Here is a 27,571-nt window from a genome sequence, read left to right as displayed (position 1 = left end):
CTTCCCAAGCCCCCAATGCATGCTGGGAGTTGCAGTCCCTTTTCGAAAGGCTGGAGCGGCCGTGATGTCATCGGTGGTCGCCGGGAGCCGCCAGCACGTGGCGAGGAAGGGGCGGTGCGCGCCTGCTGTCTGCACCTGAGAGGGGGCAGGAGCTGCCGGCGCTTGCGCCTCCTGCTGCGGTGCCCTCCCGACATGCCGGAGGAGGCGGGCTTCCCGCCGGCCAAGAGATTCAGGCCGGGCTCTGGGCCTCCGAGCCGCTCTGGGTCCTTCCCTCCTGGGAGGCAAGTGGTGATGCTGCTGACTGCGGGCAGCGGCGGCAGAGGTGGAGGAGGAGGCCGGAGGCAGCAGCCGCCCCTGGCCCAGCCCTTGGCCAGTCCCTACCCTGAAGCTGTGGAGCTGCAGCGCCGGAGTCTGCCCATCTTCCAGGCGCGGGGACAACTGTTGGCCCAGCTCCGAAACCTGGACAACGCGGTCCTCATCGGTGAGTGGCCGCGCCGGCGGGCTCTTCCTTGCACTTCGTCCGTGGCTTAGCTAAAGCAGTTTTTCTTACATGCCTCTCAATCCCTTTCGTTCTTGGTTTCAACAAACCTGAATACCTTTTCTGGGCCAGACCTGGAGAGGGGCCTCGAAGAAGGGTCCGGCAGCCCTGCCCTGGAGGCGCTGGACAGCCCGGTGAGAGTGACCGACGTGTGTAGGCAAAGACTCACCTTCCGTGTAAAAGGATAGAGACACGTACCGGGGGCTTGCGGGGCTTAGGAGAGTGGATCTGACCCAGTTTGTGAGGAGGTGGCTGGGGAGGTCGTGTGGGAGGGAGGGCGTTCTAGGCAGGAGAGAAAGTCTTTTGAGAGATGGGAACCTGAACACATTCCGGTGGAAAGGGAAGGTGTAGTTTCTGGTGCATGAAAACAGGCAGAGTTGTTGGGCAGGGACTGATTTCAAGGGGCTTTCATCCCCCACGTGTTAGAGGAGATACTGAAGGACGCAAAGGATGAGCAGCCAAAAAGGGGAAGGAGACCCATGAGTGCTGCTAGTCAAAGGAATACAGAGTGAGCAGATGCAGCAGTCCAGTCCAGTTTCACTGGACTTGGATGTGATGCCCACTGGATTTGGATGTGAGCTATTTGTAAGAGTTAAAGAAAAAGGAAAGAAACACGAAACGCGGCTGGCAATTAAAGACGGGTTTTCTTTAGTTAAAACCTGAGAGGCGCTCCTGGCCGAGTTCGGTCAGGAGCCCTTTCTCTTACAGACTTAAGAGTATATATTGGTTTTAGGGTGAGGGCCCTTATCACAAGCTTGGAATGTTTATAGGTGTGGAGAAGTTTTTGGCGGGATTGGACTCTCTTTGGGAGGAGGGGAGGTTGTCTTGGAGCAGAATCTTTCCGGCCCGGAGGGGGGTTATCTCCCGGCTAACTTTTCTCGGTCAGAGCCAGGTTATCTTGGGGCTGACATGTGTCTGGTCGGGGATGAGTTCGGAATGTTTCTGATTGGAGATGTTATTTGTGGTCTATGGTCGTGCTGACCTTAGCCATTACGCTGATGCCCTTTGGATTTAGGCGGTTTTTTAAGGTGAACTTTTGAATGAGGGGCTTGTCCAAGATGGTGATGCTCCTGCTCTGTCAATCCAGACCCTTCAGTTATAAAAAGGAGGAGGGACGGCATGGTCTTTCTGGCTACTTCCTGTTAACGAGGGGACGGAGAGTTTCCTGGCCTCAGGTTGACTGTAGGAGCAATGCCATCTGTAGATGTTTTTGGGGAGTTTGTTTGTGAAATGGCCATGATCCTGTCAGTTAAAAATCTTTGAAAAAGGTTAATTAGGCAGGGTAAGAACATTAGTCCCTTGGCCGGGCGCGGTGGCTCACGCCTGTATCCCAGCACTTTGGGAGGCCCAGACGGGTGGATCACAAGGTCAGGAGATCGAGACCATCCTGGCTAACACCATGAAACCCCTTCTCTACTAAAAATACAAAAAACTAGCCGGGCGAGGTGGCGGGCGCCTGTAGTCCCAGCTACTCGGGAGGCTGAGGCAGGAGAATGGCTTGAACCCGGGAGGCGGAGCTTGGAGTGAGCCGAGATGGCACCACTGCACTCCAGCCTGGGTGACAAAGCCAGTCTCCATCTCAAACAAACAAAAAAGAATATTAGTCCCAGGCATAGTATTAGGAGAGAGCCCAGGAATGGGATGACGCGTGCTATGATTTTGTTTTCAAACCAAGAGTCCATTTGGTTGTTTTGGTACTCCCTTAGCTTTTTAGCCTTTTTTTTTAAGTTTTTTTAGCAGCGCTTTTTACTCGGGCCTGATTGGTTGATATAGAAACAGGCGTGAGCCCCCGCGCTGGGCCCCCTCAAAACAATTCTTTAAACTTTTAAAATAGGTAAAAATGTACATTCTTATCCCTCCTTATAATCTTTTTGCCAAAAGTGTATTTTACTTTCCTTACACACCTTGCACATAAACTGCTTCTTCATCAGTTTTAAATGCATGTTACATTGTTAACTTTTAGCAACCTTTAGCTTTAGCTTTGTTGAAAACCTTGGTAAGTTTGGGATTTTAATTATGCGCTAGGTGTAGAGCTAGGACTTAGACAGAAGTGCAGATAAGAAGTGCTGGCTTATTTCAGCATTTAGCTCCTTGCGTCCTAGGTTTTAACCTAGCTGCAAAGCAGGCAAGTTGTACAGCTAAGAGTTGTAGTGACATTTTATAAAGCATTCAGGAAGCGTAATCACTTTTAAATTGTGAAACATTTCTTGCATAAATTTCCTTTTACAAAATTTTTCACGACTTTCACAGTCTCTGACACTATTGATCGTGGATCCCTTGGAGAGCTATTTCAACAAAGCTCTGTGGGTAACAGCTGATTTGACATTGAGCTGAGGGCTGAAAGCAGGGGGAGCAGGCTTCTGTTTTGAGAAAAAGGAGGGAAGCTGAGAGGAACTTTACAGATGCTGCTCAATTTAGAACGGGGTTATGTGTGGACGAACCCACCCATCCTCATAAGTTGAAAATATCCTAAGTTGGAAATGCATTGAATATGTGCAGCCTGCCTTCGGTGTGCTCGGAACATGTACATTAGCCTATGGTTTGGTGATATCATCTAACAGAAAGCCTATTTTATAATAGTCTTGAATATTTCATGTAATTTATTAAATACCATACTGAAAGTGACAAACAGTTGTGTGGGTACTCAAAAGAACAGTTGCTACTGTATGGTTTTGACTTTTGCTCCATCCTGAAGTCGAGCAGTTCTAAGGCAGGGACCGTCTGTATTCAGAGGTTGAGGGGAAGAACTCAATAGGGAGGGAGGCTGAAGATAGAATCGAGCTAATGGAGCAAAGATCAGGAGGTGTGGGGAAGCGGGGAGGTTGGCCACAAGCGCTAGATGCAGGGCTGGTCTGGAAGAGGAAGAAGGCTAAGAGGCTGCAGGGCTAGAGAATGGATGTAAGGACGGTGCACTGCAGAAGGGCTTGTAGGGGCAGGTAGGGAGATGATCACATTTTAGAACCCCACTTCTGTGAGACAGGTTCAGGAGCCCTGCTCAGAATGGGAGTCACTGGGCTTCAAGTGGGCCCTTGGGGAGGATGGAGACAAGACAGGCTGCAAAAACAAGAAAACAGATCCTGGTAGTACTGGTGCCTAGGTGCATTTCGGCTACACTATAAACTCAGGTTTGCTTCTGCACAACCAAATTATAGGTTGAACATCCCAAATCTGAAAATCCAAAATCCAGAGGGGGCTCCAAGGAGCATCTCCTTTGAGCATCATGTCGGGTGCTCAAAAAGTTTTGGATTTGGGAGCATTTAGGACTTCAGATTTTCACAATTAAAATGCTCAGCCAGTAAGTATAATGGGAATATTACAAAACTTGAAAGCATCCAAAGTTCACAACACTTCTGGTGCCAAGCATTTTGTATTTTACTTTAGCAACACTCAGTTGCCCTGGTACAGGAGCAGGAAAGATGGACAGAGACATTAATTCAAGTTTGGGATTTTGCCTAGTGGATTCAGCAGGAAGATTGCAGAATAATCAAATTCTTAGTCTGATTCTTGTCTGGGTCAGGAAGGATGAGCAGTCAGAGGGGGCTGACAGACTGACGGGAAAAATACCCCACAAATAATGGGACTGGAGGACTCTGTGAGGTCAGAGAGGCCTGGTGATAACTGGAGGGAGGGGAAGGATGCGCAGATTTGCTGAGTTTTTTGCTCTAATCAGGCACTATTAAAGGAACTCACACAAGGCAGGAAATAACATTTACTGCGTGCTTATTGTATGCAAGATACTCAGGTACCTGTGAGGGACTTGCAGAGCACTGCCCCCCCCCCCCGGGAGCTTCTGGTGTTGTGGGAGGATGGACACATTTAAACGCTTTTGTACAACGCAGGATGGTCAGCGCTGAAAGAGAGATGAACAAGGCTCTCTGGAGCCCAGAGGAGGGCCACCTCTGCAGCCAGGAGAGCGTGTCTGAGGCCTGACTCATCTTAGAGTTTGCCAGGCAGGCAGTGTGAGGGCAGATGCTCTGCCCATAGTGTGGGCAGAGGCAGAGGGGTTGAAGGGAGGCAGCAGGCTGGGGAGTGGCCAGGAGTTGAAGGCAGCAGTGCATGAATGGATGTCTCTGCATGTCCATCAGTATGCGGAAATCTATGTAACAGTTGTATTTTATTTTATATTTTAACTATGTAAATTATTTTATTTTATATTTTAACTATGTAAATTACCTTTTGAACATTTATATCGTTTCCAGTTTTTTTCTGTCAGGAGCAAAATTGAATAAAATCTCTTCGAAGCTGTATCTTTATACACAAGTTTACTTATTTTCTTAGAATCAATTTCTGCAAGCAAAATTGCAGGTCAAAGGATATAAACATTTTAAAGATTTAAAAAACATAATTTGGCCTCCTAAGAAATAATACCAATTAGCCAACTAACTTCGCCAGCAGTACACGTACCTGAATGCCCGTTCTCCTGAGGCTTTACCAACTCAGAGTATTTTATCTTTTACTTCTGACTTTGAGCTGTTTGTTTGGTGAAATTTATATCAATTTGCTTTTTGTTGTTGTTGTTTTTCTAAGACAGGGTCTCATTCTGTTGCCCATGCTGGAGTGTAGTGGTGTGATCATGGCTCACTGCAGCCTGGACCTCCCTGGCTCACGCAATATGCCCACCTCAGCCTTCAGAGTAGCTGGGACCACAGGCGTGCACCACCACGTCCAACTAATTTTGTATTTTTTTAGAGACAACTCCTGGGCTCAAGTGATCCTCCTCCCTTGGCCTCCCGACATGCTAGGATCACAGGAATGAGCCACTGTGCCCAGCCAATTTGCATTTATTTTTCTTTTTTTTTTTCTTTCCAGACATTGTCTCACACTATCTCCCAGGCTGGCATGCAGTGGCACAATCATGGCTTACTGTAACCTTGAACTCCTGGGCCTCTCCTGGGCCTTCTGTCTCAGCCTCCCTAGTTGCTGGGACTACAGGCACATGCAACCACACCTGGCTAATTGTTGTTGTTGAGACAGGGTCTTGCTGTGTTGCCCAGGCTGATCTTGAACTCCTAGGCTCAAGACAGCCTCCTACCTCGGCCTCCCAAAGTACTGAGATTATAGGTGCCAGCCCTGGCGCCCAGCCCTAATTTGCATTTCAATGAGCCTTTTTTTTTTTTTTCCCTCTCTCCTAGGGGAAACTGGCTCTGGGAAGACAACTCAGATCCCTCAGTACCTGTATGAAGGAGGGATCAGCCGCCAGGGCATCATTGCTGTGACCCAGCCTCGTCGAGTAGCTGCCATCTCTCTTGCTACTAGAGTCTCAGACGAGAAGAGAACTGAACTCGGGAAGCTGGTACCTGGTTCCTTCTTTACTCTTAACACTTCTTGACTAAACAGTTCTCCCACCATGCCCGCTGCCTTTTATTTTTCTAAACAAGACTCCTTTTACATAATGAGCTGCTTTCTTGCCTATTCTTCCGAGAGTTCTTTACAAGCTCCTGAGAGATGAGGGGCTCTATTGGTCCCATGTGCTTTGCTTTCAAAATCTGTTGTCAAGTTGGATAAATTAGTTGTTTTCTTTGAACATCTTAAGCCTTCAGTAACCTCTGTTAACTCTCTTATCTATATGTCTTTCTAGAAACATTGTAAGCATTATGCCAGTGTATATGTGAGTATTGAGAGTGAGTCTCAGAACTGTATATAAGACAGATTTGTGTGTGTGTACTCATTTCACTTAAAAATATTTTAGACATCTTTTCATATCTGTACATAACTTCACATGAAACTTTTTTATTTATTTATTTATTTTATTTTGAGACTGTCTCGCGCTGTCACCCAGACTGGAGTACAGTGGCACAATCGCGGCTCACTGCAACCTCCGCCTCCTGGGTTCAAGCGATTCTCCCGCCTCAGCCTCCGGAGTAGCTGGGATTACAGGCAGCCGCCACCACGCCCGGCTAATTTTTGTATTTTTTAGTAGAGACGGGGTTTCACCATGTTGGTCAGGCTGGTCTCAAACTCCTGACCTCATGATCCACTTGCCTCGGCCTCCCAAAGTGCTGGGATTACAGGTGTGAGCCACCGCGCCCGGCCCACATGAAATTATTAAATAGCTTGAGCTAGAAGGTTAATTTTAAATATTCCTTGTAATAGTTACATTAATTGCAGTTGAAGTAAACTTGACCATGGTCTCTCCCAGCTAGACTGCATGCCCCCCAAGGGAGTAGGAAGGGTTGGTGTTGGTCTTGTTCACTGTGGTGGTGCGAGCGCCCAACTTAGTGCTGGACGCAGCAGGCGCTCAAGAAATGTTTGATGACCGAATAAGTTGTTTCTCTGCACAGGTCGGCTATACAGTGCGCTTTGATGATGTCACCTCAGACGACACCAGGATCAAGTTTCTGACAGACGGCATGCTTCTGCGCGAAGCAATTTCAGACTCTTTGCTTCGGAAGTACAGCTGTGTCATTTTGGATGAAGCTCACGAACGGACTATCCACACAGATGTGCTCTTTGGAGTGGTGAAAGCCGCACAGAAGAGGAGAAAGGAACTAGGGAAACTTCCTCTGAAAGTACGCATAACACACAGAAGGAAACAGGCCTGGCCGGGCGTGGGGGCTCACTCCTGTAATCCCAGCACTTTGGAAGCCCGAGGCGGGTGGATCACCTGAGGTCAGGAGTTCGAGACTAACCTGGGCCAACATGGTGAAACCCTGTCTCTACTAAAAATATGAGAAATGAGGTGGGCATGGTGGTGTGTGCCTGTAGTTCCAGCTACTTGGGAGGCTGAGGCAGGAGTCACTTGAACCTGGGAGGCGGAAGTTGCAATGAGCTGAGATCGCGCCACTGCACACCAGCCTGGGCGACAACAGTGAAACTCCGTCTCGATTTTTTTTTTTTTTGAGACGGAGTCTCACTCTGTTGCCCAGGCTGGAGTGCAGTGGTGCGATCTCGGCTCACTGCAAGCTGCGCCTCCCGCGTTCACGCCTTTCACAGGCACCTGCCACCACGCCCAGCTAATTTTTTGTATTTTTAGTAGAGACGGGGTTTCACCGTGTTAGCCAGGATGATCTCGATCTCCTGACCTCGTGATCCACCCGTCTCGGCCTCCCAAAGTGCTGGGATTACAGGCGTGAGCCACTGTGCCCGGCGAAACTCCATCTCAAAAAAAAAAAAAAAAGGAAAGGAAACTGGCCTGGCCTGTGTTCTTTAGCAGGGTGTTCTCCTCTGCCTGTTCTGCTCAGAGCCTTGGAAGAAAGTCAGCTCTAATGGAGATGGCACAGGCCTCAATCATCTGCTTTTGGGGCTTGAGAGGGACATGGAAAGGCTGTCCCAATGTTTGCTTCTGGTCCTCTTCGTTCTTTCATGCAGGTGATTGTGATGTCAGCTACGATGGATGTGGACCTGTTCTCTCAGTATTTCAATGGCGCCCCCGTCCTCTACCTAGAGGGTCGGCAGCATCCGATCCAAGTGTTTTACACCAAACAGCCTCAGAATGATTACCTGCACGCCGCGCTTGTCTCAGTCTTCCAGATCCACCAGGTATGGTGTGGGGGGCAAATTCCCAAAAAGTTGTCTTTTATCTTGCAGTTGGTAGTGAGAATATTGAGCCTTAAAAAGCAAAGCCACTGAATAAAAAAACAGCTTTGTGAGTTGTGTCATCAACATGAATAAGGAAGCCAGGCGCAGTGGCTCACGCCTGTAATCCCGGCACTTTGGGAGACCAAGGCGGGCGGATCACCTGAGGTCAGGAGTTCAAGACCAGCCTGGCCAACATGGTGAAACCCCATCTCTACAAAAATACAGAAATTATCCGGGCCTGATGGCGGGTGCCTGTAGTCTCAGCTACTCAGGAGGCTGAGGCAGGAGAATCGGCTGAACCCAGGAGGCGAAGGTTGCAGTGAACCGAGATCGCACCACTGCACTCCAGCCTGGGTGACAGAGGGAGACTCTGTCTGGAAAAAAAAAAAAAAAAAAAAGATGAATAAGGAGTTGATTTGCTGTGTCTGGATTTTTATCCTTTGTTTATGGTTTCTCTCCTTTTCTCTGAAAAGAAAAATAATTCAACTCTGACCAGCAGCTTTCTTACACTGAGCCAGAAAATTGCCATGTTAGAGCAGTAGCTTACCAACTTTTCTTGATTATAACCCCTATTAAGAAGTACTTTTGGCCGGGCGCAGTGGCTCACACCTGTAATCCCAGCACTTTGGGAGGCTGAGGTGAGCGGATCACGAGGTCAGGAGATCGAGACCATCCTGGCTAACACGGTGAAACCCCATCTCTACTAAAAATACAAAAAATTAGCCAGGCGTGGTGGCGGACGCCTGTAGTCCCAGCTACTCGGGAGGCTGAGGCAGGAGAATGGCGTGAACCCGGGAGGTGGAGCTTGCAGTGAGCCGAGATCATGCCACTGCACTCCAGCCTGGGCGACAGAGCGAGACTCCGTCTCAAAAAAAACAAAAGAAGCACTTTTTATTTTGCAACCCAGTACGCTATACATATAACTGAAATAAGTCTATGAAACACCGCTTCTGGCCAGGCATGGTGACTCACACCTGTAATCCCAATGCTTTGGGAGGCCAAAGCAGGAGGATCACTTGAGTCTAAGAGTTCAAGACCAGTCTGACAGCATAGCAAAACTCTGTCTCTATAAAAAATTATAAAAATTATTTTTTAAAAAAGAAACTACGTCTTTTACTACATGTAGGGTACTCTGATATTTTGTACCTCATTTAAAGAAAAAGTTGGCTGGGCACAGTGGCTCACACCTGGAATCCTAGCACTTTGGGAAGCAGAGGTGGGTAGGATTACTTGAGCTCAGGAGTTTGAGACCAGCCTGGGCAACATAGCAAGACCTCATCTCAACTAAAAATAAAAAAAATCAGCCAGGTGTGGGGGTGCACGCCTATAGTCCCAGCTACTTGGGATGCTGAGGTAGGAGGATCACTTAAGCCTGGAAGATTAAGGCTGCAGTGAACTATGATCGCTGCACTCCAGCCTGGGAGACAGAGCAAGATCCTATCTCAAAAAAAGAAAAAATTGACATTGGCCCAATAATGGGTTGCAACTTAGAGTTTTGTTGTTTTTTTTTTTTACTATATTAGGAGAATATTAAAAAATATTTTCTCATTTTATTAAACATTTACTTCAAAAATTTGAATCATTAAATCATTTTTGTTTAATTTGTATAAAATTTAATATTTTTACCTTCCTATTGGCTTTCTGAGAAAATCCAGAGGCAAACTTTTAAAATTAATTTTTATTTAATTTACTTATTTAGAGACAGAGTCTCATTCTGTCACCCAGGCTGGAGAACAGTGGCATAATCATAGCTCACTGCAGCCTCGATCTCCTGGGCTCAAGCAATCCTCCTGCCTTTGCCTCCTGAGTAGCTGAAACTATAGGCACACACCACTACACCTGGCTAATTTTTTTTATGTTTTGTAGACACAGGGTCTTGCTATGTTTCCCAGGCTGGTCTCAAACTCCTGGCCTCAAGTGATTTTCCCGACTCAGCCTCCCAAAGCACTGGGGTTGCAGATGTGAGAAACCGTGCCCAGTCAATTTTTATTTTAAAAGAAGTGATGCATATGGGGTTTAAAGTTTTAAAAAGTCAAGTAGTCTGTAGTAAAAGGTTCATAATAAAAGAATAACAGTTGTTTTTACTTCAACATCCCAGATTTCTGCTGTTTAGGGCACCTCCTTTCAGTCTCTACATACTGCTTTCGTATTTCTAAACTACCTTGCTTTTGCCACTGTTTCTTGAGTTATGGGTATCAGGCATCGTATGCTAATTTCTTACCATGGTGACAAGAGTTTAGAATTGCCCCTCCCCAGCCCCCTTTATCTCCAGCCTCTTGACAGTTCTATCATGATGTTTCTGTTTAGGTTTTTGTTTTAGAGGCAGGATCTTGCTGTGTTGCCCAGGCTGGTCGTGAACTCCTGGGCTCAAGCAATCCTCCTGCCTCAGCATTGGGGAGTAACTACATGCTTGCACCCTTGTGTCTGGCCTATTATGATGTTTTCTGAGTCCAGTATCAATACTAACAATATCATGACCACACATTGCTAGTAGCACACCGTCATCCCTATACCTTGTTTCTTGAACAACACAGTTGTGTAAGCTTTGTAGGTAGCTCTGGCTCATTTTTTTCCAAATGTTCCAACATCTCTCATGTGCCAATCGTGAATGGTTCTGTGTTCAAGCACAGTCTGTCTTTACAGAGTCCCTTATGCTGCTGTTCCAGTTAGGGCAGGTGGCTCTCCTGGGCCTTTGTGCAGTTGTTATCATGACTCTTCCCTTTGTCACCATTTTCCCGTGGTGAAGCCCAGCGCTTCCCAGTCTCCTGGCCGCCCTGGGTAGGAGAGGGAACTGGAGGGTTTAACCACGCTATACTCAGACTTTGAGCCAATCCCTGGGTTTTCACTCTCCCACAACACGATGTGTAGTTCCCTCCCTCCAGCCAAGTCAAACAGCCACTTTCCCCTCTCTCTTCCAAAGTGATTTGAGCCTCCTCATCTCTCATTGTCTTTTTTTTCTGAGACAGTGGCCTTTACGGTCGTTTTCATAGTATTTGGGGAAGAAGTCTGCCTTGTTTAACTGCGGAAAGCAAATGAGATGAGAATTTTTCATAAATGGCAGCTGCTGGTGCATTAGGTTACCCCGGCTTTGATGAAATCTCCCACTGATGAGGTTTTGACTGATTTAGATTTTGTCCTGTCTGTGTGTACCTCTGAACAATTGTTCTGTTAATACTGGGCTGAAAAAAAGATACACATTTTAAAAATACGTATTTTTACATATATACCTAAACATACATATAATTATTAACATTTTTTTCTATTTATTTTGCCATTAGGCTTTTTTTTTTTTTTTTTTTTTTTTTTTTTTTTGTGGTTTCTCTCTTTTTCCCCCTGTCTGGAGTGCAGTGACATGAACTCGGCTCACTGCAACCTCTGCCTCCCAGGTTGAAGCCATTCTTGTGCCTCAGCCTCCCGAGTATCTGGAACCACACCCGGCTAACTTTTGTATTTTTAGTAGAGATGGGATTTCACTGTGTTGGACAGGCTGGTCTCAAACTGTTGACCTCAACCCATTTGCCCGCCTCAGCCTCCCAAAGTGCTGAGGTTACAGGCATGAGCCACCTCGCCCAGCCCATCAAGCACTTTATTTTGTTTTATTTTATTTTTGAGATGGAGTCTCACTGTGTCACCCAGGCTGGAGTGCAGTGGTGCAATATCGGCTCACTGCAACCTCCGCCTCCCACGTTCAAGTGATTCTCCTGCCTCAGCCTCCCGAGTAGCTGGGATTACAGGCGTGTGCCACCATGCCTGCCTAATTTTTTGTATTTTTAGTAGAGATGGGTTTCACTGTGTTAGCCAGCATGGTCTTGATCTCCTGACCTTGTAATCCACCCGCCTCGACCTCCTGAAGTGCTGGGATTACAGACATGAGCCACTGCGCCTGCCCCTATTTAATTTAATTTAATTTTATTTTATTTTATTTATTTATTTTATTTTGAGAGAAAGTCTTGCTCTGTTGGCCAAGCTGGAGTGCAGTGGCACAATCTGGGCTCACTGCAATCTCCACCTCCCAGGTTCAAGCAATTCTCTTGCCTCAGCCTCCTGAGGAGCTGGGATTACAGGCACCCACCACCACTCCCAGCTAATTTTTGTATTTTTAGTAGAGACAGGGTTTCACCATGTTGGTCAAGCTGGTCTCGAACTCCTGACCTCAGGTGATCTGCCCGCCTTGTCCTCCCAAAGTGTCAAGCACTTTACATCAAACAAATTAATATGTCTGATCAGAAATCAAAGAAAAATCAGGGCATTAGGTATGTCATTCACACTTGGGTGTTGTTCCCTTTGAAAGTGAGGAACCCCATTAACCTCAACAGCTCAAGCAGTTGTCCAAGTATACAGTGTATGTTTGGGGGCGTGTGAAAGCGCTTTCGATGGCATCATTATTAAAGGCTCCTTTTCCAGCGTGGCTGCATCTGTTCATTTCCACGGATTAGGATTTCCCCAAGTTGCCTTCTGTTTTGTCAACCTCGTCTTTCAAGATGCTTACAAAAGGAAGGAAGCCTCATGCAGATTTTATTTGCTTGCCTGATTATGCTTTTCATGGTATTGTTCTTGTTAGAAAAAACAATCTGATGATTTTCCTTCAGAATTTCATCACTTGGCCTATCAACATAGCTGGCTAACTCCTATATATTCCAGTTTTGTTTTTTATGTTTTTGAGTCAGGGTCTCGTTCTGTCGCCCAGGCTGGAGTGCAGTGACAAGCAACTGGAACTATAGGCATGTGCCACCACCCCTGACTAATTTTTTAAAAAGTGTTTTGTAGAGATGGGATCTTGCTGTGTTGCCCAGACTGGTCACAAACTCCTGGCCGCATACTATCCTCCCGCCTCGGCCTCCCAAAGTGCTAGGTTTACAGGCGTGAGCCATCACACCCAGCCTATTACCATTTTATGCACTGCTGGTCGGGGTTCTCTCCAAGCTAGACATCAACTTTTAGGCTCATTTACATTTCCATAGTTAAGAAAAATAACTCTGGGAAACATCATCAATCACCATTGTCTTTTTCTGTGCAAGCTGCAATTCTATCAATGCCTAGTAAACCCCCTCTACCTTTTTTACAGGAAGCCCCTCCTTCACAGGACATCCTGGTGTTCCTCACTGGGCAGGAGGAGATCGAAGCCATGAGCAAGACCTGCCGAGACATTGCAAAGCACCTCCCAGACGGCTGCCCTGCGTTGCTGGTCCTTCCGCTGTACGCCTCCCTGCCCTATGCGCAGCAGCTGCGAGTCTTCCAAGGGGCCCCAAAGGTGAGTGCACCACCTCTTCTCTCCAGCCCTATTGTGGGCACCCAGACGGATCCACCAGTGAGGTCTGTGTACCTATTACCAGGTTCCAGATAAGGTGTATGGGATGGGCTACCCAGGTACCAGATTAGTGCATTGAGGAGGCGCAGGAGCACGATGCACGGTGACATATATGGCGCTCCTGTGATGGGAGCAGGGAGGCAGTTGTTGGGATGAGGGAGAGTATAATCCAAAGCTGCAAGGTGAATGAGTGACTTCTAAGGACCCGCATAAATTGCATGTGTCCATTGTGGCATTTATTGTGTGCCTTTGCCGTGCCAGGCACTGTGCTAGCTTTGATATCCACTGTCTCTCATCCTCATGGGAACCAGCAAGGCCGGTGATGATCCCATGGGGATCGCAAGGCCCCAAGAGGGGAAGTCACACTTGCTCAAGGAGCGCATAGTAAGTCGCTGGCGGGGCCACGATTCCAACCCACATCTACTTGCTTCTGATTCCTGTGCTTGTTCCGCTACATCTTGTTGCCTCAAATTGACCTTTAAGACTGCAGCGTCCCTTCCCCTGCCTAGTTGAATGACCAACCATTCATATTAATGACTGCCATTAATAATGGAGTCATCTTTTCGTGGTCCTGAGTGACTTGTGGAAATCAATGGTGAGAATATGTTTGAAGGCTTCTGAATCATCCGTGTGTCAATGCGGCTTTTTGGTTTTCTTCCTCCTTTTAGGGCTATCGCAAAGTGATCATTTCAACCAACATCGCTGAAACCTCCATAACCATTACAGGAATAAAATATGTAGTTGACACGGGCATGGTTAAAGCAAAGAAGTATAACCCTGGTGAGAATTTGTAGTTCATGAATGTCTCTCCTGTGTCTAGTGAGCAGTCACTGAAACTGTAGTCCCGCAGTTTTCCCCTGAGTGTTTCATGTTTGTAACTAGCAAATTCGGGTGGCAGGCGCCATGAGTGAGATCATCTACACTCCAGGTCCACAAAGGAGTCCTGAGGCGGGTATGTGAGACAGGAAGTAGAGGCAGGAAGGAAGAGCCCAGGTCAAGCAAACTTGGGCACACAGGGTCTGGGACCTGAGCAGAGGGTCCAGTACCCCATCAGAAGTCGGCTGTAAGGCCAGGAATAGCTGGGTGTCAATCAAAGGCTGTCATCAGAAACTATATATAAATATATATATGGCTGGTATGAGCTCCCAGGTTTCCTAGGAAGGAACCAGATCCCCTGGCTGGGCTGAGGCATAGAAGGAGCACTGGCTTCTCCTAAGAAGGTGCGGTGGGAAGCTAACTTCAGGTCATCTTGACTCATATCTGTTTGATACTTCGCTTTATTCCACTGAGGAGTGGAGGCCACTGAAATTATTGCTCCCAATTATTGAGCTGAAATGCTCCAGCAAACATTTGAGGGTCGTGACTTCCACAGGTGTATCTTTTTGAGATGACGTTAGGTGAAGGAGCTTGGGTCTCCAGTGCCTGGCTAAGAATACACCTTTATCAAGGAAATGAACCTCATTTACTGCTAGAAAACAGACATCACATTATTTCTGTCTTACAACAGAACTGGGAGGGAGGATAAAGCTCCCAAGTGATTTGAGGCATTGAATTCCGGAGTCGTTGATTGATAGTATGACCACCATCCTCGTTTGCTGAAACTGTCCCAGTTTTAGCACCCAGAATCCCACATCCCAGGAAACCCTCTGTCCCAAGCAAACGGGAGGGGTTGGCCGTCCTACCACCTAAGGCAAGACCTCGGAAACTCTTCTGGCCCCTTGCTGCATGCGTGAGTTTTCTCTGACGTTTTCGTGACAGATTTCACACTGGGCTTATTGCAAAGCCTTGTTTCACTAGGGCCAAACCGCTGCGGAGCATCCTGGTTTTGCGCTGTCCATTGTGCTAGCCTTGAGGTTTTCTGGACCCCTGTGTTGCTGAAAGAACCACTGGTGTGCTTCTTTTTATCAACACTGTAGAAAGAGTTTGTTCATGTGATGAAGCACTAATGGGGCTCACTCTCCGTCCAGACAGTGGTCTTGAGGTGTTAGCAGTGCAGCGGGTATCGAAGACGCAGGCTTGGCAGCGCACAGGGAGGGCTGGCAGAGAGGACAGTGGCATCTGTTACCGGCTCTACACGGAGGAGGAGTTTGAGAAGTTTGATAAGATGACCGTGCCAGAGATCCAGAGGTAGGCACCTACACTGCTGCCGTTTGTCCCCACGTCTCTCCTGCTTGCCCAGAGCTGCGGTTTTACTCACACTCCTCCGTGAGTGGTTCTGACTCACTGGCAGAGGGATCAGGTGATGACCCTGGCCTCACGCTCTTCGCAGGTGTAACCTGGCCAGTGTGATGCTTCAGCTTCTGGCAATGAAAGTCCCAAATGTGCTCACCTTTGACTTCATGTCCAAGCCATCTCCAGGTAAGTGAAATCCACAGTTTTGCAGAAGGTGGGTGAGGAGACAAACAACAACAAATGGACCCTTCCAAAAAAATAAAGTATTTTGGTCATCTCCTTTATTTAATTGTGTGGATAACAACATTAGTTATTAGAGAAGCATCTCAAAATCATGAAATGACAGATAAATTGATTGACTTTTAAAGAGACAGAGTCTCACTGTGTGGCCCAGGTGGAAGGGCAGTGGCTACCCACAGGCCCCATCACAGCCTCCAACTCCTGGGCTCCAGCGATCCTCCCGCTTCAGCCTTCCAAGTAGCTGGGACCACAGGCATGTGCCAGTGCTCCTAGCTATGAAATGATAGATTCTGTACTGTCAGCACCATCAATAAGTTTCCTTGACCTCTGGAACCAGTGAAGGTCATCATGTGAGTCCTTGGGTTACTACAGAACTGTAATGAAATTGTGCTTTTTTCAGCACAAGGACTGCAAAGATCACATTTCTGTGCCTTTAACTGGAATTTGATCAGTCTCCTGTTCATTGGTAATTTCTCTACAGTGGAAGAACATAACTGGAAATCTTTATGATAGTAGCTTTGGCACCTGGCCTCTCATCAATGCACCATTTTCCTTTTCTTCCCCCCGTTCCTTTTCTTAAGTAATGCAATTGGTTTTAAAAAAAAAAGAAAGAAAACACAAAGTCAGCAATTGATTGGGTGTACAAGGGTCCTGCCCTAATCCTCAGGTTCATAGTTTTCTTCCCCTAGAACAACCACTGGAAGTATTTTCTAGTAGACTTCTAGAGCAAATGTATGCATATGTGAGTATATGTAGTATGTTTAATTTTATTTATGTATTTATTTATTTATTTTTGAGACAGGGTCTCGCTCAGGTTGTCCAGGATGGAGTGCAGCGGCACATTCTCAGCTCACTGCAGCCTCAACCTCCCGGGCTCAGGTGATTCTCCTACATCAGCTTCCCGAGTAGCTGGGAGTACAGGTGTGAGCCACCAAGCCCCCACTGTAGTATGTTTTTGTTTTTGTTTTTGTTTTGAGACAGGATCTCACTCTGTTGCCCAGGCTGGAGTGCAGTGGTGCGATCCCAGCTCACTGCAACCTCTGCCTGCCAGGTTCAAGTGATTCTTCTACCTCAGCCTCCCAAGTAGCTGGGACTACAGGTGTGCACCACCACACCCGGCTAACTTTTGTATTTTTTAGTATAGTTGGAGTTTCACTATGTTGGCTGGGCTGGTCTCGAACTCCTGACCTTGTGATCCACCCGCCTCAGTCTCCCAAAGTGCTGGGATTACAGGTGTGAGCTACCGCGCCCAGCCTGTAGTATGTTTTAAACCATAAACAGCAACAAACATTGAACATTGTTCTGTGCTTGATTTTTTCCCTTCATTGCTAAATCCTTACGAACAAATGATGATACATAAGGTATAAGGAATGATTAAAATCCAACACCTGTGTACCCAGTTGAAGCCCCCAGGGCACCCCCGCCACCCACTTGCCCTCGCCTCCTTCCACTCCTTTGGGGTAACCACTCCCACATTTTGTTTGTAATTGCCTTGCTTTTCTTTATTGTTTTACTATATGCGTCTGTATCCCTAAACCACCTGTTTGTTCTTTGTTTGTAAGTTTATGTTATTGAGTAAACTGTTTTCATTCAGCTTGTTCTGTATAGTTTATTTGTGTTGATGCTTTTTCACATTAAGTGCTATTCTATTCTGTGAATAAACCAAAATGCATTTATCCATCCTTCAATTGGTAAATATTGCTTTAAAAAAAGCAATGAGAAGGCCAGGTGCGGTGGCTCACGCCTGTAATCTCAGCACTTTGGGAGGCCGAGACGGGCGGATCACAAGGTCAGGAGATCGAGACCATCCTGGCTAACATGGTGAAACCCCATCTCTACTAAAAATACACAAAATTAGCCGGGCGTGGTGGCGGGTACCTGTAGTCCCAGCTACTCGGGAGGCTGAGGCTGGAGAATGGCGTGAACCTGGGAGGCGGAGCTTGCAGTGAGCAGAGATCGCGCCACTGCACTCCAGCCTGGGCCACAGAGCAAGACTCCACCTCAAAAAAAAAAAAAAAAAAAAGCAATGAGAAACACACTGCTTTCTTTCATTTAATACATTTTACAGATCACTCCTTATTGGGATGTATATATTTACTGCATCCTTAGAAATGCTTTTTTATTCTTTAATAGGTAATGTATTTACACGGTTCAAAGTTTAAAAAATATAAAATAGTAAATAGTGATAATGTCCGTCTCACCCCTCCTTGTCTCCCAGCCTCCCCAGCTGGCCCCTGAGACAACTGCTATTTCCACTGTTATGTGTTTGCTTCTGGCGATAGGGTCTCTGTGCGATGTATATCTGCAGGTGAAATTTGTAAGTGTAGCATTGCTGGGTCAAAGGTTACACTTTTGATGTGTGTATTCAAAATCTACATACATATTGCTAAATAACAGGTCATTTAAAAAGGGAATTGAGGCCAGGCGCAGTGGCTCACACTTACAATCCTAGCACTTTGGGAGGCCAAGGCAGGCGGATCACCTGAGGTCAAGAGTTTGAGACCAGCCTGGCCAACATGGTGAAACCCCGTCTCTACTAAAAATACAAAAATTAGCCAGCCGTGGTGGCATATGCCTGTGGTCCCAGCTACAGGGAAGGTTGAAACAGGAGAATCACTGGAACCCAGGAGGTGGAGGCTGCAATGAGCCGAGATCACACATTTGCACTTCAGCATGGGCGACAGAGCAAGACTCTGTCTCAAAAAAGAAAAGGGAGGCCAGGCACAGTGGCTCATGCCTGTAATTCCAACACTTTGGGAGGCCGAGGTGGGTGGATCACAAGGTCAGGAGATCAAGACCATCCTGGCTAACATGGTAAAACGCCGTCTCTACTAAAAATACAAAAAATTAGCCAGGTGTGGTGGCGGGCACCCGTAGTCCCAGCTACTCGGGAGGCTGAGGCAGGAGAATGGCGTGAACCCGGGAGGCGGAGCTTGCAGTGAGCCGAGATTGCACCATTGCCCTCCAGCCTGGGCGACAGAGCGAGACTCCGTCTCAACAAAAAGAGGGAATTGGACTGAAGACAGTGACGTCATTCTTTGACAGGTGTGTCAGGGGGCAGTGGTGGTTTTGATGTTTTGATGTTTTGCTGTTGTTTGATGTAGAGTTATCAAAAGCTCCCAGAAATACTGAACTGGCTGCAACTTCATTCTTTTTGGACTTTTGGCTCCTTTTTATGTCTCTGTTTCTTTAGATCACATTCAGGCGGCCCTTGCCCAGCTGGACCTGTTAGGTGCTCTCGAACATAAGGATGACCAGCTTTCCCTGACTCCAATTGGAAGAAAGATGGCGGCATTTCCTTTAGAACCCAAATTTGCCAAAGTAAATGATACCCTCTCCTCAGTCCGCTTTCTGTACATTAGAGTTAGCCATCCCAAAGTAGAACCATTAACCCAGTGCTTCTCGATTAATCTCACTTTTTCTCTTAAATAATTACCAACCCCTCGCTTTTAAATAGCCCCGGTTGATGTTCAGTGTGGGATTCAAAGATACGAAGTCAAGAGCCCTACCCACAAGAAATTGGGAACTCTGTAGGGAAGGCAGTCACCTGTTCTATTTAATATGAAAGAGTGAAATAACACTCATGTACATAGCCATGGTTTTGGAAATACCTGTCCTTTAACTCCTTAGAAAGGAAGCTGCAAAAGCAATGTACAGAAAGAGTGCGTTCTAAAGCTAGGAGAAGGCTGGGTTTACACAATTTTAAATTTCGGTTTGCAGACCATCCTCATGTCCCCCAAATTCCACTGTACAGAGGAGATCCTGACCATTGTCTCCCTGCTGTCTGTGGACAGCGTCCTCCACAACCCTCCTTCCCGGCGAGAGGAAGTGCAAGGGGTCCGCAAGAAGTTCGTATCCAGCGAGGGGGATCACATGACCCTGCTCAATATCTATCGGACCTTCAAAAACCTGGGTGGAAATAAGGTGAGCCTTGTCTTGCTCCTGTTCTCCAGAGACAGCCGCTCGTCTCTGCTGCGTGCTTCCCTTTTTCTACTGAAGCCGCACAAAAAGTACACTTTCCCTTTGTGGCTGAATGATCTAAAGAATCACAAAAAGAAAGCCAGACATCATTTCGGAAATGCCTCAGTACTGGGAGGTCACCAAAGAAATGTCACTCCGGTCTCTGCTCTGAACCGTGTTTAACTCAGCAAGACTTAAGCGACTCCCAACCCATCAAAACGTAGTTGGAACTTAATAAAGTAATATGTCTAATAATGGTAGTGCATACCAATTAATGAGTACTTACTCCGTGCCACGCCCCATGCTAAGCACTTGTTAATGTATGATCTCATTCAGTACAGTACTTCTAAGAAATGAGCACTGCTATTATTATCTTTTATATTCATGAAACATAGTCATGGAAATGAAGCTTCGTGCAGTTGAAAAACTTGCCCAGGGCCAGGCACCATGTCTCCAGCTTGTAATCCCAGCACTTCGGGAGGCCGGGGCGGGTAGGTCACTTGAGCCCAGGACTTCCAGAGCAGCCTGGCCAACGTGGCAAAAGCCCGTCTCTACTAAAAATACAAGAATTAGCTGGGCGTGGTTGTGCACACCTATAATCCCAGCTACTCGGGAGGTTGAGGCAGGAGAATCATTTGAACCTGGGAGGCAGAGGTTGCGGTGAGCTGAGATCGTGCCACTACACTCTCAGCCTAGGTGACAGAGCGAGACTCTATCTCCAAAAAGAGAAAAAAGAAAGAAGAAGCCTTACATAAATTGGGCATTTCTATTTTGTTTTCTGTGTCTGTTCATCTCCTTTGTCCATTTTTCTGCTGGGTCGTTGGTCTTTTTCTTAATGACTTGTAGAACTTTTAAAATCTATTCTGGAGATTCTGATATTTTATTGGGTATGAAGAGACAACTATCCCAAGTTGGGAAACTTTAAGTTTTTCTTTAGTTTAAATTATTAATAGTTTTCCTTATAGTTCATGTTTCTTGATATAAAGATATTTTCCTACGTTCCTTTTTGGCACCTAAAGTTTTTCCTCTGAATTCAACTGTGTTCTAAAAATGTTGTTATATTTTTTCTATAGAAATGAGAGGCTTGTTAGCTGGGCATGGTGGCACGTGCAGGTAGTTGAAGCTATCTGGGAGGCCGAGGTGGGAGGATTGGTTTGTGGTGAGCTATGATTGTATCACTGCACTCCAGCCCAGGGAACAGAGCAAGGCCCCGTCTCTGTGAACAGATAAATAGTGAATGAGTGGATTGTGATATCGTTCTGTCTCCTATTCAGGATTGGTGCAAAGAGAATTTTGTCAACAGCAAGAATATGATGCTGGTCGCCGAAGTCAGAGCACAGCTGAGGGACATCTGCTTGAAGGTATTGTCCCGGTCCTAGTGTTCTTTGGGTGACAAAGCTGTTACTTCGTTCAAGGTAGACATTTTGAAATTGCTTATTGCTAGTGATTATAAAAGGATTTCTCATTGTAGAAAATTTCACAAATAAGAAAAAAGGAAGTTACCCACAATTCCACATCTCAGTAGTTTAGCCTATTTCCTACAGCCTATTTTTTATTGTATTTTTTCACATAGCAAATTCTATGTATAATTTATATTTGGTTTTATAATCTTTATAAGCATTTTCCAGGGTTAGAATTCTTCATAAGATTTTAAGTGGGAATATCTCCATTATTTCCTTTTAGATTACCCAAGTCGTATATAGTTGTTAAATATTTACACAATGCAGAAAATAGTGATTTATAATGTAGAAAGTTTAAAAAGTCTCCCATAATCCTGCCCCTCCAGAGATAACTACTGTTAACCGTTTGGGGTAGATCCTTCTAGAATTTGTTTCTGTGTATGTATGTTTTTGTGCATGTCTGTGTGCCTGTGTACGAGCACACACATACACGGATACGTGTATATGAGGTACTGTTCCACAACTTCCTTTCTTCCACATGGCTTCACTCCTTTTCCTTTTCCTTTTCCTTTTTTACTATTTGAGACAGAGTCTTGCTCTGTCACCCAGGCTGGAGTGCAGTGGTGCCATCTCGGCTCACTGCAACCTCTGTTCACCGGAACTTCTGCCTCCCAAGTTCAAGCGATTCTCCTGCCTCAGCCTCCCGAGTAGCTGGGATTACAGGCTCCTACTACCACGCCAGGCTAATTTTTGTATTTTTAATAGAGACAGGGTTTCACCATGTTGGCCAGGCTGGTCTCGAACTCCTGACCTCAGGTGATCCGCTCGTCTCGACCTTCCAAAGTGCTGGGATTCCAGGTGTGAGCCACGGCGCTTGGCCTCACATGTGTATTTCTTGAATCCTTCTGGGCTTTTGGTGCTGCATGTGTCTAACTCATTCATTTCAGTGATTTCATAGCATTTCATTGTATTCACTGCAGTTTATTTAAGCCTCTAGTAACGGTCATTTAGGTTCTGCCTCCTGCATATGTGCCGTGGTGTGCACAGAATGAATTTCTAGATGGGGAATTTGGATTTCGTTAGATATTGCCAAAGTGTCCACCACAAAGTGTTTTTTCTTTTCTTTTCTTTTTTTTTTTTTTTGAGACGGAGTTTCGTTATTGTTGCCCAGGCTGGAGTGCAGTGGCACGATCTTGGCTCACCACAACCTCCGCCTCCTGGGTTCAAGCAATTCTCCTGCCTCAGCCTCCCAAGGAGCTGGGACTACAGGTGTGACCCACCACACCCAGCTAATGTTTTGTATTTTTAGTAGAGACGAGGTAAAGTGCTGGGATTATAGGCGTGAGCCACCACGCCCGGCCAATTTTTTGTATTTTTAGTAGAGTTAAGGTTTCACCGTGTTAGCCAGGATGGTCTTGACCTCCCAAAGTGCTGGGATTACAGGCGTGAGCCACCACTCCCAGCCTAATTTTTTGTATTTTTAGTAGAGACGGGGTTTCACTGTGTTGGCCAGGCTGGTCTTGAGCTCCTGACCTCAGGCGATCCACCCGCCTCGGCCTCCCAAATTGCTGGGATTCCGGGCGTGAGCCACCGTGCCTGACCCACGAAGTTTTTTATATTAGCTTTTTATTCCCTCTTAGAGTACATGGTGTTTGAAAGGCCTGTTGTGGTACATTTAATGCTTGCATGACACTCCACATTTTATGTCAGAGGTAGAGGGTCTCGTGAGTGTTCTTTTGCTGTTGATCACTGAGACAGTGTCCATGTTTTTGCTGTCGTCACAGGCACTCTGTGGCGAATGCCTTGTGCCCCCTCAGTGTGGACACTCCTGGGAGACAGTCACAGCCCGTACCCAGGCCTGTGTCTGATGCCAACGGCCTGTAGTTAGCACTAGAGCTGTTTCTTCTCTTAGTAGCCTGTTGTATTCGGTCTTTCACACAATTTTTTTTTTTTTTTTTTTTTTTTGAGACGGAGTCTCGCTCTGTCGCCCAGGCTGGATGCAGTGGTGCGATCTCCGCTCACTGCAAGCTCCGCCTCCCGGGATCATGCCATTCTCCTGCCTCACCCTCCTGAGTAGCTGGGACTACAGGTGCCCGCCACCACGCCCGGCTAATTTTTTTTGTATTTTTAGTAGAGATGGGGTTTCACCGTGGTCTCAATCTCCTGACCTTGTGATCCGCCCGCCTCGGCCTCCCAAAGTGCTGGGATTACAGGTGTGAGCCACCGCGCCCAGCCCAACATTTTTTCAAACTGCTTTTGTATTTGAATAGTTTCCTGCCAGTCTGTCTCTTGGCTTCGTAAGTTTTCTCAATTATTGACAGTAGAAATGGCGCTTCTCTATTAGTTCTGGATTTAGGACTCTGTAGTGGCCAGGGATACCTCTCATTATATGCCAGGCACTGGCCAAGGTCCTGAGACTACAGACATGCCTGCTCAGTAACTAAGTAATAATCTAGACGGTGACCTGACGTACATACACTCACGCCAGGAGGCCATCAGATTAAAGTAACCACTATCATTTATGAGGTGTTTGTTCAGCCCTGTTCTGAATACTTTTTATGTGATTGCTTTATTTAAACTCGTTTCTTTTTTTCTTTTTTTTTCTTTTTTAACTCAGACCTTAACCCAAAGGATAAAATCCTCTTTTCAACCTATAAGACTGATTCTGTTGTTACTCCCATTTTACAAAGGATGAAACTAAGCCTAATCAGGTTAAATAATTTGCCCCAAATCACTCAGCCAGTGAGTGGTAAAGCTGATAGTCTGGAAGGAGAGACCAGCACTTAGCCTCTGGGGCTTCCTGGAGGTGGTGACAACTGAGCTAGATCTTGACAGATAAGGAGATAAAAGAGTATCTTCCAGGCCAGGTGTGGTGGCTGGCTTATGCCTGTAGTCCCAGCACTTTGGGAGGCCCAGGCAGGTGGATTGCTTGAGGCCAGGAGTTCAAAATCAGCCTGACCAACATGGCGAAACCCCATCTCTGCTAAAAATACAAAAATAAGCCGAGCGTGGTGGTGCATGCCTGTAATCCCAGCTCCTCAGGAGGCTGAGGCACAAGAATCGCTTGAATCCAGGAGGCAGAGGTTGCAGCGAGCCGGGATTGCGCCACTGCACTCCAGCCTGGGCAACAGAGCGAGACCCTGTCTCTTCAAAAAAAAAGTATCTTCTTCAGGCATAGATCGGCTGATTGTCAACAACAGCAGAAACCCTTGAGCCATCATAAAGGACAAAAGAAAGATTTTTCCAAGGATCGAAAGGTGTTTCTGAGAACCTATAGGCAGGAAATAGAGTCACAGGAACTAGAAAAAGCCTGCAGGAGCCAGGGCCGCTGCTTTCTCTGGACCTGCTGCTTCTCTTGCTTCGAGTACCCTCTGCGTGCCTCCTTCCCTCTTCCCCCCTTTACCTCCACATGGAAGTGATTGCTCTGCATGGCCCCTCCTCTCAAGAGCCCAGCAGAGATTGACAAGTTTTCCAGTTTCAAACCTAACAGATGCCTGGAAGAGAGAAGCTGGCCAGCTTAGGTCCAGCGAGTGTGTACCACTGGTTTGTTCATCTGTGCCCAGGGGCGTAGGTTACATGACCCACTCATCCAGAGCAGTAGAACAAGGACATTGACTGGTGACTGACATTTCCTCTGATGAGACAAAGGCAGCATTTCTACTAAGAGCTGCAAATGTGAAGGCACAGAGATAGGAATCATGAAACGGGGCGAGGAAAGAGAAGGCAGCCAACTATGGGGAACCATGGAGTGTCTAAAGAACAGTGGTGAGGCTGGGCGTGGTGGCTCACGTCTGGAATCCCAGCACTTCGGGAGGCCAAGGCGCGCAGATCACTTGAGGTCAGGGGTTCGAGACCAGCCTGACCAACATGGTGAAACCCCGTTTCTACTAAAAATACAAAAATTAGCCAGGCGCGGTGGCGGGCGCCTGTAATCCCAGCTACTTGGGAGGCTAAGTAAGGCAGGAGAATCGCTTGAACCTGGGAGGTGGAGGTTGCAGGGAGCTGAGATCGCGCCGCTGCATTGCAGCCTGGGTGACAGAGCGAGACTCAGCCTCAGAAAAAGAAAAGAAAGAAAAAGAAAAAGTGCGGTGAGAGGAAAGACGGGGGAGCGGCTCAGGGCGGCTCCTTCGTGGCTCCACCTCGGGAACTTTGCATTGTTTTGCAAGGAGCGATAGAGACAGTGTTGAAGGTGTCTGAGTGGATGGAGAGTGGTTTGGGCCGTGCTTTAGGTAGATGAGCCTGGCAGCAGCATGTGAGGCGAATCGGCATGAGGAGATGGTGAGATGGTCAAAGCGAGAGGGAAGGGCCTTTCCTTTCTGGGTGTCCTGATGGAATTTAGGTGAGGGGTGGGTCACGCAGCCTGCCTGTGGTCTGGTGGCTAACGTGAGCGCCTCCCTCCCAGCCCTGCCTTCTCAGGCAGTAGTTTCCCTGTTTCTGATCCGCCCTCCTCCAGCTGGGCCTTCTTCCCCTGACCTTGCTGATGCTTGGTGACCACCTCTGAATGTCAGAATCCACTTTGTTAGGCTCACAGTGCGGGCTGCATTTGCCCCGATGGGTCCAGTTTCCCCAACACACTGCGTAGTGCTGACCAGTGTTTGGGGTCGGCTCCATTCCTCGCTTTCTCCCGAAACAGATGTCAATGCCAATCGTGTCATCCCGAGGAGACATGGAGAGCGTCCGCCGCTGCCTGGCTCACAGCCTCTTCATGAGCACCGCTGAGCTTCAGCCAGACGGCACCTATGCCACCACGGACACCCACCAGCCGGTGGCCATCCACCCGTCATCCGTCCTCTTCCACTGCAAGCCGGCCTGCGTCGTGTACACCGAGCTGCTCTACACCAACAAGTGCTACATGCGGGACCTCTGCGTCGTGGATGCAGAGTGGCTGTACGAGGCTGCCCCTGAATACTTTAGGAGGAAGCTGAGAACTGCCAGAAACTGAGCCGCCCCAGGATGCCAGGATGCCACCAGAATCGCTGGTCCCTGGGAGCTTGGACTCCAGTCGTCCTCACAGCAGCCTTCCAGGGCGGCGCTTAGAGAAGCCTTGGAGTCAGCTGAGCGTGCCTGACTTCCAGGGGCTTGAAAGCATCTTTGCTTCACCTCCTAGGACTGACCCATGTAGACATGGACATATCATTTGTACCTGGAAGCTTCAAAATTATGCTTCTGGTTCTTACTGGGTGACTTTGACTTAATTAACACCTGAGCCTCAGTTTTCTCATCTGCCAAATGGGAGCAATAATAATAATCCTTATAAAATTGGGTTCATAAAGTTTAGAGAAAATGAATGGAAGGTACCCAGAACTATGCCTGGAGCACGCCACACATACAGGGAGTTGGGAGCCATTAGGCTGAATGCTGCTGCTTTCCACGTGATGTGAATTAGGTACAGCAACATCCCAAGTTCTTCTGACTGAGGGCGATTTTCTGGAAGGGCCACAGGAGGTTGCGGAGCTTGGATGTTGCCCTTGGTTCTTGTTTAACGTCTATCTGTATGCAGTTTTAAAATAGAAAACACAACTGACTTCTGTAGAAGTTTCCAGAGGGAGGTGCTGTTATCTCGTACCTCCTGGGATGGCGACTCCTACTGAACACTTATGTCTGGAGGTGGACCGCTCTGTGTCTGTCTCCAAGCGGAGACCAGTAAAGGAGCCTCCTGGTCCTCGGTACGTGACCCTGTTGGTGCGTGACCCTGTCATGCTTTCAGGAGACATGTAAGCTTCCCGGGTGAAGGCTGATTTATACCTTCTGAATCCTGTCACACATAGACATGGGAAACTGGCCTTTCAGTGTTTTGTGTGTGTAGGTGACTCCCACATACACAGTTGCCATTTTTCCCTCTAACTGGGCACCAGCGAACATGTGGGCATGAAGAGTGACTCGTACCATTTCAGCTGTTTCTTTTGGGGCAGAGCCCCTGGTCAGAGGTGGTGGGGGTGGGGAGGGGAGAGGGGTACACAGAACCCAGAGAACGTTGGCTTATGCCAGAGACCACACCACATCTGGGCTTGCATCCTTGTATCTTTCGTGGTGTGTGGGCGGGGGGCGGTTCAGTGAAGACCGGAAGGCCTGCTGGACAAATTCGAAAAGAGCTGGAGCTGTAGCACTTACTCTTGCGTCTTATTAATGTGCTATGATATTTTTTCCCTCTTCGTAGGGACTTGGGGACAGTCTGGCTTTGCTGCTTTCTAACTGCTAGGCACCTCCCTCTAAGCCTCATTGTCAGAGGGAATTGGAGGTCTCCACAGTCTCTTCCTGTTCTGACATTCCGAGCAGAGAAAAGGCACTCACTGTTCCTCTTAGCTATTTAATTATCAGAAGCCAGTAATCTTTCCCCAGACAATGTTCTGTCCTAGAAGTCGTCGAGCTTTGGCTCTTCTGTTGTGCTTATTTGGTCCAAATACATCTGTGGGTGTCTTGTCATTTCTTACTAAA

At 47.2% G+C, this 27,571-nt stretch overlaps 1 protein-coding gene and 1 non-coding gene across 2 annotated transcripts; one reads left to right on the top strand and one right to left on the bottom strand.

The window, feature by feature from the left end:
- DHX33 (DEAH-box helicase 33) lies at window positions 1-27,571 on the top strand. The gene is made up of 12 exons (XM_003912182.4): window positions 1-481; window positions 5,671-5,831; window positions 6,820-7,047; window positions 7,847-8,017; window positions 13,122-13,307; window positions 14,033-14,144; window positions 15,332-15,491; window positions 15,634-15,722; window positions 18,970-19,097; window positions 19,497-19,700; window positions 21,011-21,097; window positions 25,770-27,571. Exons 1-12 carry the CDS (start codon window positions 16-18, stop codon window positions 26,076-26,078), a joined length of 2,301 nt encoding a protein of 766 aa, XP_003912231.3. The 5' UTR covers window positions 1-15; the 3' UTR covers window positions 26,079-27,571.
- LOC116271118 lies at window positions 27,178-27,239 on the bottom strand. Its single transcript, XR_004179558.1, has one exon. It is a non-coding gene; the product is annotated as a U7 small nuclear RNA (small nuclear RNA).

This window comes from Papio anubis, chromosome 17 (genome assembly GCF_008728515.1).
Source record: "Papio anubis isolate 15944 chromosome 17, Panubis1.0, whole genome shotgun sequence".
NCBI lineage: Eukaryota > Metazoa > Chordata > Mammalia > Primates > Cercopithecidae > Papio > Papio anubis.
The sequence above is the reverse complement of the archived record's forward strand: the minus strand, read 5'-3'. Positions and strand labels throughout refer to the sequence as shown.

Excerpts from the sequence above, each read along its gene's own strand:
- DHX33 (XM_003912182.4), top strand. The coding sequence starts at position 16 with ATGCATGCTGGGAGTTGCAGTCCCTTTTCGAAAGGCTGGAGCGGCCGT. Across the intron at positions 482-5,670 it reads GGACAACGCGGTCCTCATCG|GGGAAACTGGCTCTGGGAAG; the intron begins GTGAGTGGCCGC and ends CCTCTCTCCTAG. Across the intron at positions 19,701-21,010 it reads AAAACCTGGGTGGAAATAAG|GATTGGTGCAAAGAGAATTT; the intron begins GTGAGCCTTGTC and ends TCTCCTATTCAG.